At 38.4% G+C, this 14,168-nt stretch overlaps 1 protein-coding gene and 1 pseudogene across 3 annotated transcripts in view; both read right to left on the minus strand.

The window, feature by feature from the left end:
• LOC118785869 overlaps window positions 1-5,731 on the minus strand; it is a 28,558-nt pseudogene extending 22,827 nt beyond the window's left edge.
• A 5,532-nt stretch (window positions 5,732-11,263) lies between these two features.
• The window catches only part of LOC118786232 (zinc finger E-box-binding homeobox 2-like), a 75,293-nt gene continuing 72,388 nt past the window's right edge, over window positions 11,264-14,168 (minus strand). For 2 of the 3 annotated variants that reach the window (XM_036541342.1, XM_036541343.1), the window contains 2 exons: window positions 13,865-14,045; window positions 11,264-12,036 (listed from right to left, as the gene is read on the minus strand). In XM_036541342.1, the coding sequence (XP_036397235.1) occupies window positions 11,462-12,036; window positions 13,865-14,045 (756 nt within the window). In that variant the 3' untranslated portion in view covers window positions 11,264-11,461. The remainder of the gene's footprint in view (window positions 12,037-13,864; window positions 14,046-14,168) is intronic. The other variant, XM_036541344.1, reaches the window with a different exon arrangement.

Below are 14,168 nucleotides of genomic sequence, written 5' to 3' on the forward strand. Positions count from 1 at the left end.
CAGCCAGATAATAAAGTGACCTTTCAATCCATCTCCATTACACTGGACAAAACAGCTCTTCAGTTGCTATATTACTTGATGGATAATATGATTCCATAATTGTCCCATGTTATTGGCCCCCGGCTGCAGACCATCAGTAAGTTTCTTCAAAAAGAACATTGGGCTCTGAGGACAGGCATTTCATCCCCATCTACTTTGTTAAATGGATATCTCAGCGCTGTTTTCACATTGGCTCTTCTTTGCTTTGACTAACATCACCCACAATTTGCCCTATATGGAGTTTGCTAACATGACTGAGAGGAAAATGTCTCCAGAGCACACAGGTGGGCTGACTGAGCAACGCTTTCTCTTTGAATCAATGACCTTGATTGATACAGTTTGGAACCCATGAGCGTGGCAAAGGTCATATGGCATTTCTCTGTGACTCATAATGCTTTAACTTTGTCAAGTGCAGACAATATTCAGACACAATTAATTCCCGGAAACCCCAACGTAAAGCAAATTGTTGGCCATCCAAACTTGTATTCCCATAGAAACAATATTATAGACCTGCCATTAAATTGCTGAACATGGTATAGAAATTTTTCCAAAAACAGCATGTAGATACAAGAATAAGCGATATTCTTATGATATAAGTACATATTTGTATGCTTCAACATATTTACACATGAAGTTCACAGTAAATGTGTGATACTGTGACATGCACTTCATGAACATTCAGTAATGACAGCACATGGACAGCAGGGAGATGCAAATTATGGTCTTTGGACAGGGGTTTATTTAGCTACAGTGCAGGTATTTATTTAGCTACAGGACAGGAGTGTATTAGCTACAGGGTTGGTATTTATTTAGCTACAGGGCAAGTAGGACAGTGCACACACTCAATAATAGAACAAAACAAAAAAAAAATCTTCATTTACTCTAAAGTTCAGTGAAGATAACATTTAAATAAGAAAGAGAAGACAACAAACTTTCATTATTATAACACCTTTGCATGTTGATGTGTAACGTTCAACAGACATTTTGGGGGGTTTTTAAATTTTCAGAAAGAGAACTTCAGCAAGAGAACAGGAGCTAAAATTTTGCCAGTCTAAAAGCACAGCTTCAGGTGGGATTTGCCATGGTGGGCCCATTGCTCACTAATATTAGCATTAGTGGGTGTTGTGTAGGTGTGTCTCACATACTGATTTCTCCTCTAGTACAAGTAGATCTGGGTTTTTTTTTTCCTTTCCTAAACCTTCAGCTCTGAGTAACATTCAACAGGAACAGTGTTAAACATTTTGCTGTTTTGCCATTGACATTGCATTAGATTTACATTTAGCAGACACTCTTATCCAAAGCGACTTGCAAAGTATGAATTCAAGTGCATCTAAAAAAAGCTGCGCTAAAGACTGAACAGACTGAACACAACCGACCACATGCAAAAATGCACCCGTCCCACACAGAGTGCTGTGAAAACTGGTGTTAGTGTAAATACGTATCGCTACACAATAAATTAATATGTGTAGCGATACAAAATTACTACGCACCGCCACAAAATACAAGGAGAATGAAGACTGCTCCAACAAGGAAAGGTGAGTTATGCTTAGTGAAGCCAAGATACTGTCTGAAGAGGAGGCTATTTAGGCTGTGACCAGGATGTGCCACTACAAGAGGGGGGGGGGCACTGTTTTTAACATTGTGGAACAATCTATGAGGGTAGTCTGGTGAATGTGTCAAAACATTGGTTTCTGGACTTAATTTGGTGGCCATTTTTAGTGGGGCATCTGACACCACTGTTATTCCTGAACTTGTGCAAGATACCTCTGTTTTGGATGAAAGAAAATTCAGATATATTCTTTAATAGAAGTGTTTCCAAAGTGAACTTAAGATAAATCAGTGCCATTGGTTTCATTACTTGTATTGCATTTCTTCTCAGTAAATTGATTGCTGTGTCAGTAGCTAGCTAGCATCAAAGTATGCTCATGTTATATTGTCTCAGATTCTGGATGTCCCTTCTCCCATTGACGAAACTACAAAATGCAACAAAATCGAACAGACCTATCGGCGTGGTGAAACTGATTTTTCTTCTCTCTTTCAGTGTCAAAGTGGATAAACAACTAAGTAGACGAATGCCATCGTGCTCTGGGTGATTTTTTTCCATGGGGATGTAAGGTACTTTAAGTTCAAAAACATTACTGCAATTATCTGTCAACCTTTATGTAATAAATCTAGAAATGGGCTAAATTCACCACGCACATCCATTAAATCTTTACCACACCTGTGTAATTTCCTCACTTTGCTTTCAAGGGTTGAAGGATAGAATATAGAAAGAACTCTATTTGGCTCTTACAAAGAATAAAAACATCAAAACATATTACTTTTCAAAATGTTTTTCTACATGTTTTAACGCAAATTTATAATCTAATTTCAAATTCACGCTGCTGCAAATGAGTCCTAACAATAAAATGCTGTCCCATTCCCAACATTTGGCTGATCAAAAGACAATTTATTATATGCACACATTTGTACATTTACTCACACAAATGTTCACAATTTTACACACCCTTGTTTGTTCTGTACCTTAATTTTCCTTGAGATGAGGAATAAATGTAATTACTGTCATGAACATTAAAAAGGTATCTTAAGTATAATTTGCAGTTCATGAACTGTTTTTAAAAATTACTCTTAATATAATTAACTGCTGTCATTAGGCCTAATCCCTATAGGATATAACCGAATGCTTGCTTTAGAAAAAATTACATATATATAAAATTACACATACATTTTAATCCCACAGAAAGGTCTGACATTACTGAAGGCCTCTAAATGCTTTGTCTTAATTATCTCTTTCTTGTCTAGGTGCATAATATCACAGATTAAAGTGCATTAATGACTCAGATCTTGCGTATTTACAGAGCTTTTGCACCCAGGTTTTACACATCTTGAACACACTGTGGCCTTTTCTTTACTTAAAAAAAAATGCAGCCTATGAGGCCAGGACTAAAAGGTTAATCTACTCTTGCAACCATGTTTAGTCAATTTAAACAAAGAAAAAGGAAACATGAGAAAAAAAGCACATCCTGTGACAGTTATAAATGACACATAAACATCTTGGTCAACTTTCAAGCATCTGAGTGAAGGAATTCTGCTTAAATAGGGGGCAGTAGAGTGGTGAAGTAGTAAAGAGCAGGGCTTCTAACCCAGAGGCTGCCAGTTCAATTGGCAGGTAGGGCACTGCTATCCTACCCCTGGGCCTCAGCATAAATCCAGGTGTATAAATGGATAACATGTAAAAATTGTAAGCTATCTAAGTCACTTTGGATAAAAGTACCTGCTAAGCAAATGTAATGTAATGTAAAATAGGAAAGAATCAGAATCGTTAGCTTCAACATTAATTATATCAAGAGGACAGTATGTGATATGGCCTAAGATGTCACTCTCCATTAGTCTAGATAGTCATTCTTCATTTGCATGATCCATTCATAAAAAAATGTATGAAAGGTTCACTGTAATTTGAGAAGGTAATATGCAATGAAGTTAATATTCACAGTAAAGGTTTGTACTGAAACACATTCAGGCCTGTATTTTCAGAAGTTATTACAATTACCAAACATTTATGAGGAATAGTGCTGTTAGCTGTACCATTGATGAGGTTAAGGAAGTGTCTCTTTTTCTTTGACAATACTTTAATCGAGTTCAAATCGTTGTACAACACAGACAATCTGTTTTATGATAACTGACCACTAAATTAAGCAGATATGATTACACCTCCACGGACATGCTGGGCCTATCAGCGAATTACACTCCCCCAGAACAGTAATGAGTGATGTTCCCTGTCCCCAGCTGTGGCCCTGCAGTCACATCCATGATCCGGCATCCTAATCATTCGTCAGTCGTAGCCGCTATTGCTTTGCATTAATATGTGTTTGCGCATATCAGAAATCCCACGCCTTCACCGAAAAAAGTGCATGGTGGAGGTGGATGCTGGTAATCAAATGGTCAAATCTGTTTTACGTCAGAGCAGCCAGAGCAAAAAATACAGCAAAAAATTTACAATGACCAGTATTAAACCTCAGTGCTTACTCATTTCGAGTACTGTGCTGCATGCCGCTGGTAGCACAAGGTTTCAGTAATGAACAGACGTAAATACAAAATAAAGTGATGCTACTGGCTCTAAAAAAACGTTTTTATGCTGAGACATGTCATCAAATACCACAAACACGTCAGTCCTAAATAATTACATAATAAATTGTTCATTATTCACAGCACTTTATTAAGTTGGTGACTACTAGGCAATTTTGTTCCTATACTGGAATAGGACATTCCAATCACTCAGTGCTTAAATACATACTGTCTTTTGACCTTATGTGTTATTAACACTGCGCATTGTAAATATGCCTCTGTCTCAAATTACTGCTGCAAGACATGCCATCACCGGGCTGATGCAAAAATAAATTCCCTGGTTTGCTGTCTAGGCCTGAACTTGTGCCCTGCGAGCTACGGGTTATCAAACAAACTCAGACGTGTGCTGAGAAAACGTCTGCCGTTAGCTTTCTGTTGGTAAAACTGGCGAAACCGAGCTACAAATCTAGCTACCTATCTGAGCAACGTATGTTCAACATACAAACAATAGGCTAGCTATGAGGCTAGCTGGCCAGCTTTCCTTTACTTTTAAGTTGAACCAGACCGCTAGCAAGCTAGCTAGCTAGTTAGCAAGCCACATGTTTGTAAGAACTCTCACAGAATAGTAAACATGACTTAACAAACACCCTGGATTGCTTTAACTAACGTTGGCTAGATAGACACAGCCCATTCAGATCTGACATAACTGCGTTATTTAGAAGCTGACTATATGGCGAATTCAAAATACTGTTGTTAGCTTAGTAGCCAAGTCAGTCGTGTTGTCTTTTTGGCAGGCGTTACTCTTCTTTCAATGACATCCTGGTAGCGCAATACAAAAGGAGCGCACGGTCGTGCACAGATAGTACGGCTACCCCACCCCAGTCGGACCATGTCGTAGCTGACACAGCTGCGTCTTTAGAGACTCACCTCTTCCTGTAGCTGTCTCGTCACCGGGGTGGACACCGTGATGCGTCGGTGCGTGATGACATCCTTTCTTTGCCATGCACTGTGCAGTTGCACGTACGGGCTATGGAGAGAAGGGGGACAGGGTCCTGCGGTGACTCATTGGAATGAAACAAAACCTAGGCACGACAGCCAGATTGTGCGAGAGTATAAGGTTAAAAATATAGAACACTTAAATTGAGAGTACTATCTGTCCTTGTTATGAGCTTGTCTTCACACAGCTTAGTTCATTTTGCTCCGGGTCCTTTTATTTTTTGGAAAATTGTACCATGAGGACTATTATTTAGCGTTATGATAGCTTTTCGTCCGTGTTTTCTCGTGCTTTGGCAAACGGAGGGATGGTGGTGATGGGGGGGGGGGGGGGGGGGCTTGTGGTTTTGACTGTGGTTTTCCATACAGCGTTTGACCTAACTTGAAACTCCATTCTAACCCCGCCTTATGGCTCACACCTTCCATAAGCATCACGAGTGCATGAAATTAAAATAAAATAATAAAAGGGAGAGGAGAAAAAAAAAGCTTAGCGGGCCCTTCCCACACAATCCCGAACCCCCTTAGATTTGGAGACCATTGTTGTCTTTGTGCCTTTTACTGCTTGCCGGCTCGCCGCCTTGCACCTGCTGCATTCATCAACACAGGGCATGCAGGCCGACGTGCACTCGGTCATTCGGCAGTGCTTGGAAGCTATGGCATTCGACTGCTAGCTCCTAGCGTTCAGTTCATGTTCTTCAAAGTTCTCTCATCAAAATAAACATTTTCATTCCTTTCTGAGGAATCTGTGTTTTAAATGTAATAGATGCGTTTAAACACAGGGTAGAATACTTGACATTTTTCTTTGACAAGAATGAAACATTTTTCTTCACCTGTCTCATTTGTTAAATGCAGGTTGTTTCCGTTTTAATACAAACATTCAACCAAGATCCCTTCCCTTGGTGTTTTACGATCGTGCAGCGTGATGATCAATGTCATGAGAGGATGGGATTCTGTTAAGGAAAGCATGATCCCACTCACTTCCCATGGGCAGTTGGCTTGCTTCAACTGACTGTAATTTAGCTAAAGCTAGCCACTGTAGAGTTAAAAGAGAAATTACAGTTAAAAGCTTTCTAAAACAAATGAACATATATGAACAAGCAGGTACCTGTCTAAACGGATAGCCAATATAGTATCTACAATAAGTTCATTAACGGGAGAGGCAAAACATTTGTTGAGGTATTCAATAAAGGTAAATTAGACACTGTTTTCTTTTTTTTCAGATTTTACATAAATGTAACCAATCCAGTATTTCTGGTGGAATACATAGAACCTGCACTGCGCATTTATTCACCAAAATATTTTCAACTGTGCTGCTTGTCTCCTTTTCAGACAATTTGGATTGAGCTTGTTCTGAAATGAAATGCTCACTGAAGACGCATAAATGCAAAAGTCCCTCAGTTGTTCTTGTGTAATTGCCGCAAAGTTAACATCGCATCAGCACCTTTACATTTCAGGGGAGAAGAGATAGAGGGACACTTGTGTTGAGGTCAGACTGTGTTTTTTTATCATACCATTGGCACACAAGTGCACCACCTGCTCCGTGTTTCTTTCTGGTATGGCCAGACGGAACAGCTGGCTGCTCTTCTAAAACTCTGATTGGCTAATCCCTGCTGGTCACTTGTGCTTTTTCTCCATTCCTGTCATTGAACTTTCTCTCTGTTAGTGCCAGGTTTGTGCCTCCTTCACAGGGGCTGTCCTTCATATGCACTGAGAATAATATGGAGAGCATATGGGGATATGTAAATAATTTATTGGGGTCAAAAGTCTTCTCTTTCCCTTGCACATCCATCACCCCAACTAAGCCTCACTTACATCCCAAAAAGGAGCGGGGGGAAAAAAAATACAAGAAATGCACTATAATACTGTCAGCGGGAGACTAAATTGGGGTTAAATTGTATATAGTAGCTGGCATGTTCTCTGACAATTTGAATTTATAATTTAAAATTGGGATGCATTATGTCTGCTAGTTTGCATAACATTTAAGGTTCATCATAATGAATACTAAAACACTTTTCATCCAAATAAATACTTACCTGGATGGATACAGAAGCCAGTTTTCATTCTTAAGCAAACATGCATATTAATACTTGTGGGCTCCAAGTTACAAGAAATGTTTTCCTTGTCTATGATGCATTTTAGTTCCCATCTGATTCTCAGACCACAGGCCTAAGTCAGTAGTGATTCCTACTTCAACGTAATGGAAGGTTTCATTTTCCATGAGCTTTAGAGTTTGAGTTTGAGACACAGATGTTTCAAGATTTTGTACAGGCATGTCATCATGTAAACCGAACTGTCTATTCCTTAGTATCACATATGCGAAGCAGGTACGTTTTATTTCTGACAGTGGTGTCTACATCATTAACTTCAGTGCAGATCAGCTTGAACTTTGTGGCACGGTTGTTTTCTTTTCCCAAGACGTGTGGCAAGATCACGAGGCTTTCCTGTCAACATATCAAAATGGAATGAAGAAGGCCAACAGCAACATTAAGTCATCTTCATATGTTAAAGTTTGAGATGTTCATGGAAGCAATCGCAGACAGCGGAGCAAATGCACAGATCCTGCATGTAACTTGAGCCCATGAGTCATCAAAGTACAACTGTTCCAGATATACCACAATTGTGGCCAAAACACACATCAGTGTGTGTGTGTGTGTGATTGTGTGTACACACACGCACACCACACACACACACACACACACACACACACACACACACACACACACACACGTGCGCACACACACACACGCGCGCACACACACACACATACGGGTCTCCATACTTCCATAAACTATTAAAATTCACATTTACATCCCACTTCTTCAGTATTTTCAGTATCTAAAGCAAAGGAAACATGGGCATCACTCATGCCTTCATGGACATCTACCTTTATCCGCTCGGAAAAGATAATAATTTAACATTAAAGCCTATTGCGAGTGTTTGATTTATCAGAAAGACTTGTAATATCCACCTTCTTCATGTGATCATTACAGTATCCAGTCACACACGTTCCACATGTGTTTTGAAGCGCTTATATGTACAATTGGACATTTGTCTTCTTTAGTCTTAAATGTCATTTTAATACGAACAAAATTATATGTTTTTATATAACAATTAAGCACCATGAAGACTGTTTGTGATTGAATGTTCAACCAACATTCAAATCATCCTGGTTTTCAGCAGCTGGAATGGATAGACCTCACTCAAAATTATCAGTTATACTAGTATGTAATGTGGAATTAATAATATGATGTCAAAAATTATGGGGATTCTATCAATTAGCAGGGCCAACATATACAAAGCTCCATCTGCCTACATTTATTCTTGATTGTTATTATTTTTATGCATTTATGTTTTTTTTTTTTTTTTGTACTTTATGCATCACATGAAAAAAGTAACATTTCTAGTAATTACTAGTACAAACATCACATTAGCAGTGTTGACTCCAGTGCTTGCCTTTTGTAAAAGTCTTTTTACAGTTCTGCTTGGTACTCTTTCATTTGGCTTCCTCACTGCAATGTGTGGGAAATGTTATTTACCTGGGATACCCTTGTCAAACACGGACATCTGTTGTTTGCTTGGGGGGAGTTGAGATGGCAAACCTCCTTTGTGGCAGATTGTACTGAATCTCAGATCAGTCTTACAAGTTAGATGGGGAACGTGCATGTGACACCCCTCCATGGTCCAGCCAATGACTTCACTGGAAACCTTGACAGCCTCACAGAAAATCCATTTCAAAGTAGTGAATATAGATGTAGATAATTATAATAAGGGTTTGGTCCTAAACAAGAGGTACAGTTCTGAAATGTAATGGATTGCTCATTTTATCACCTGTCTGGAGTGACCTACTAACACGATTTTGGCATGGAGTGCTTTGGTGTTTCACCACTCATTCTTATTGGTTCATTTACTAAACAGGTGTGCTCTTTCGCATCAGAATTTTTTCCCTGATATTTGATTTTTGTAAATGCATTTTATTTCATATCCTTTCATGAAATGTATGTTCAAAACTGCAGAGTCATAGAAATAGTAGAGAAATCTCATATTCCTCTTTCTCTGGATGGCAAACTAATTATAACCAAGCTTTAAATATAATTTGAATCTGACTGATAATCATTTAAGACCTGCCCTTTTATCTGCAAAAAGTACTAGCTGATTAGGGTAAGATTTCAAATGGCATTAGGATCAATATAAAACTGAAATATGCAAAGCACGTTCTGCATTTGGCATTTCACAATGTTTTCACTTTCATCTTAGCCTTTTGATGTTGCATTTAATCCACATGTGCATTTATAGCTATATGCAACGTAACATAAAGTCGTCTCCTCTCAAACAGATTTAGTGAGAAAATTTAACTCAACAAATTAAATGTGTGTATTATATACATTTGCATATATTTGGGAAACATCAGTACTTGGCCTTTATTCTCATGTAAGTATTTTTAATTAGTAAAAAGTATTCACTGTCTTTTAGGTAAACATTTCACTGTAGTCAGTGTTTGGTGAAACAATGAAGGAAAGACTGTATACTCTGCAGGTATTGAAAAAGAAAAAGTTCCCAAAAAAACATAAAATCAAAACTCTGATGGGGAGGAATTTTAATCAAATTTATTACATGGACGAGAGAATAAGACTTTTCTCACATCCTGTTTGATCAGCAATTGACTGATAAACTGAAGATTTTTTTCTTAATGATAACTTTTTAAAAATATAACTAAGTTACATACCTTTATTGAATGTCTTCACATCTTGAGTGGACTGCTCACATTTGTTTGAAAATCAGGTAATGTACATGTGAACACAGAGAATGTACAATATAACACCACTTTTTCCTTTTTTTAATTTGGCTACTTTTATTCGAGCATGGTCATTTCCAAGAGAAATTACAAATTAAAAATTCAATAATACTTTTACAAAGACATTTCAGGAAAGATTTCTGTCATGGTATCATACATTGTATTTTAACAGTCCCTCTTCATTTTTAGCTAAAAAAAAAACAAGATGAAGAAAGTGGAATTTTTTCTCGAAAATACAGTGTTTTCACAATATTGTATCAAAAGTTCCCAAATTTGGAATTTCCAGTAACTGGAAAATAAAAGAAACAAAACAATTAAAATAATAAAATTGAAAATTCGCATTTCACAATTAATGTTTCAAAACACAATAAATGCTCTCTATACGTAAAATTTGCCCCAATGATCAACGCCATGTTCCTTTTTACTAAAATATATCTATATATTGAAGAACTATAATACTGTACACTACAGTATGAAATAAATAAAATTAGGAAATATAAAATGAGCCACATAAATAAAATGTTATTTAACCTAAAAATAAAATGAATGCAAATTTTGTTGCAAAAAAAGGGTTTGGTGTAATACTGACAAAAAGTTAATGAGGAAAAAATACAAAAAATACAGAAAATTGCACAAACATGTAAACTAAGGAACTGCTCCCTATTCTAATACAGACATGGGTGCTTCAAAGAACAGGGTGAACTATTTCTTAATACTGAAGCTGGTGCAAAGGTAACACATGTCACCTTCCTTTACACTATACAAGGATGGCACTTGCAGAAACACACAGATTAAAAGGTTTGCATATAAGGCTTTTTTCTTATAAAATCACCTTACAAAGGCTTTCTCCTTCATAGCACACACTGTCCTTCCATCTTTTGTTATCATACCATTTTTTCCTTCACTTCACAGTCTCTTTAAGACTTCAATATCTTAAAATCACGCACGAATCAGTTAAGTTCCTTCACATCAAGAAATTCTGAGGCCTAAAACTGTGTGGTTAGTTGGCCTGACAACAGGGCAAACTATAGACAACACATTAAGTGATAGATAAGTAATAATACTGATGAATTGTAGTGCGGGCACTACTGCTTTTTTTAAACACTGTATAAATATACATAGGCAATACTTTTTACTATTTCTGTAGTGATTATAGAAGCGGAGTGCAATTTTTACAAGTTACTAGTTTGTGCTATAAATACTATGAAACACAGGGTTTTAGGATGTTAGCACCACACATTTTTTAGGCCTTAATACTGTACAATTTTTAAATGTATTTCATTTATTTACTTATTATTATTATTTTTTTTGCATAATGCATCTTCTTAAACAACCCCCACTCCCCACCCCCAGCTCCCCTGCCCCACCCCCCAACTCAAACTTCAAAAAAATGTCCCTCTCAGCAGAATTGTCACCCTCCCCCTTGACTCCATCAATACAAGCTTCCTGGAAGCTTCAGGCACGTGCATGTACAGCTTTACCACAGCAGCGTGTTTTAAATCAAGCAGGTAACAATGCTACTGGAAAAAAAAGAACAAAAAAAAGTGGGAAGCTTTCGAATGCAGTAGTTAATTACATGCCATCCTCCATATTGTCCTCGTGATCTGATTTGGTTTCTGTTTTCCCGTCTACCGAGCTATCATCCATGGAGTGCTCAGCGTTCTCCTCCTCGTCCCTCAGCGTGTCCGGATCTGTGTCCATGCTCTTGTTCTCGCTCTCCTCTTCCTCTTCCTCGAACTCTTCGTGCTGCCTGCCTATCTTCGCGTACGTTCCTTCCACTTCCTTCTGCCGTTCTCGCATGCCACCTTCCATCCCTTCCCTCAGAATGCCATCCCGGTCCTCCGAGTCGGAGTAACCCTGAGGGGTGATGCCCTGCAAGTACGCCCGGTTCATCAGTAGCTCCGTGGGCTCCAGGTGGCCTTTCTCGCGCGCCTCCCTCTCGGCCGCCTCCCGCTCCTCGGCCTCCCTCTTACAGTAGGAGTAGCGGTGGTTCATGTGCTGGGAGTAGGAGCCGGAGTGGGAGAAGCGTTTCCCACACTTGTCACATTGGTATGGCTTTTCGCCGGAGTGCAGTCTTGAATGCTCTATAAGGTGGTGCTTGTGTTTGAATGCTTTCTTGCAGATCTGACACTGGTGTGGCCGCTTACCTGAGGAAACAAAAAGGGACAGGAAAGATGGTGTTAGAATTGTCAGTGTGCCATTTTGTTGGTTATTAAAAAAAATTCAAACAGAATGTTAGGAGGAAACGGAACAAACAAACATACAAACAATCAAACAAACAGAGAAACAAAAGTGCAAATTCAAATTAAAAAAAATTAAAAAATTACAAAAAATACAAATAAATTAACTAACATTTTTGGCAGGATTAAATTATATGGAACAAATTTATCTTTATGTTAAAAAAGATGTCAGGTTTTCAGACTTTATCTTCTAAAAATAATTACACATAAAACACTAATGAAACACAGAGGACATCTGTGCTAGCATTTGTGTGTTTATATTTTCAAAATTCCCTCCTATCCCTAAAGCATGGAGGAACAGAATCACAAACACTTATTTTAGACATGAGTGCCACTCTGCAAGCATGTAACACAAATAAACCATTAAACCAAACAAACAGACAGAAAGGCCGTGTCAAAGACATAAACCAATACGTGATGAATTCGAGTTAGCAACTTCATCAACGGCAAATACACAGAATAAATTGTCATTGTTATTGGACAAAAAATCTTGTTGTGCTCGGGATCTTTCCACCACCGCGCAATGTTCACCGTTTTGGATCCAATGTTTAAGCCAAGTGCATCCCTCGGCTAGCACAGATGCCATGTGCTGTCATTACATCATACCTCCGAAACGCTTTGCCAAATAAAAGCCCTCCTGGTGATGGCATTAGTTGGATTTACCATAACTCTGCACATTTCGAAATATGGCAGTCAATCTGACACAAATCCTGGGACGGAAGTTTGTCCTTTGGCATTTCAATTAGTTCATGAGAATGAGGTTTAGAAGCCAGAGTGCACACACACATACACACACACACACACACACACACACACACACACACACACACACAGTGCACATCTGGCCAATTCCTGGCCACAGATAGTCTGGTATGCCTTCTACAACTTCCATAGCTGCCATGCTTGACCCCCCAAGTTCAAAAATAGACAAGACAACAAATTGCTATCTGTGCATTGCTGCGCTGCATAGTAGCGGAATGCAAGTGTGGGATGATGCAAGCTGGTGAAAGAGTCCCTGAGAAAAGAGGTCGCACGATTTTTACACAGAATTTCAAAAACACTAAAACGTCACCTATGGGCATGGTCTTCAATTATGGATACTTCATTTTGGGGCAATAATGAAGATTTCACTCATTCTTCCTCTTTCTTCTAAGATAACATGCAAACCTATGGGAGTTCTACCTTTATTTTAGCATCAAAGGTTTCATCTGGGCCACACCTGAATAAGATCATTGTAAATGCTCAAGAACTTTTCCACAACTTCCACTGCACCATTGTGGAAACTGTTATTTGTGCCTCCCACAATACAGGTATATACTGGCCAATAAAACTCATTCAGGACTATTCAAATTAAATAAGACATGAATACAATCATAATTATTTTCACATATCACATATCTCTAGTTACAGATTAGTCAAACTAGTGCTCTGACAAACTAACAATCCCTTAAGGTACACATATGCATAGCTACACATAACTGTCACCACCGGAGTACCTTAAAGCAAAATGAGGTTTAATTCACTGTATTGCCTTGTACTGTAAAGTAAAGCTTCATAAAAAGAAACATCTGGTTGGCCCTGTCAACGGGAAAAAAGCATGTTAGAGTTCTGAATTTAGGCTAACACATACAATTGAAAAAGAACACAAAGAGAGAATGCAAAGAAAGAAAAGGGTTTTAGTAACACAAAACATGAAAAAGCATGGGGTAAAATAAGTGTCTAGAACAGTATATACCTGTGTGCTCATATTTGTGTCTTAGGAGGGAACTGCTCTTCTGGAATGTTTTGTCGCACAAGTCACACGCGTACATACCACTTTCTGTCTTCTTAATCTTCTTCCGGGACAGACAGGACTCAGAGTCTGTCAGGTCATCCAGGCCTGACATATAATCTGCTGTTCCGTCAAGCAGCTCCCCCTATAAGATAACCAGATTTTTTCAATCCACACCTGTCACCTAAATATAGACACCTTCTGCTGTTTGAAGTCTGAATGGAGCTCATTGTAACCTGTTAACAAACTTCTCGTCTGGAGGTGTCTA

This window comes from Megalops cyprinoides, chromosome 11, assembly GCF_013368585.1.
Source record: "Megalops cyprinoides isolate fMegCyp1 chromosome 11, fMegCyp1.pri, whole genome shotgun sequence".
Taxonomy (NCBI): Eukaryota; Metazoa; Chordata; class Actinopteri; order Elopiformes; family Megalopidae; genus Megalops; species Megalops cyprinoides.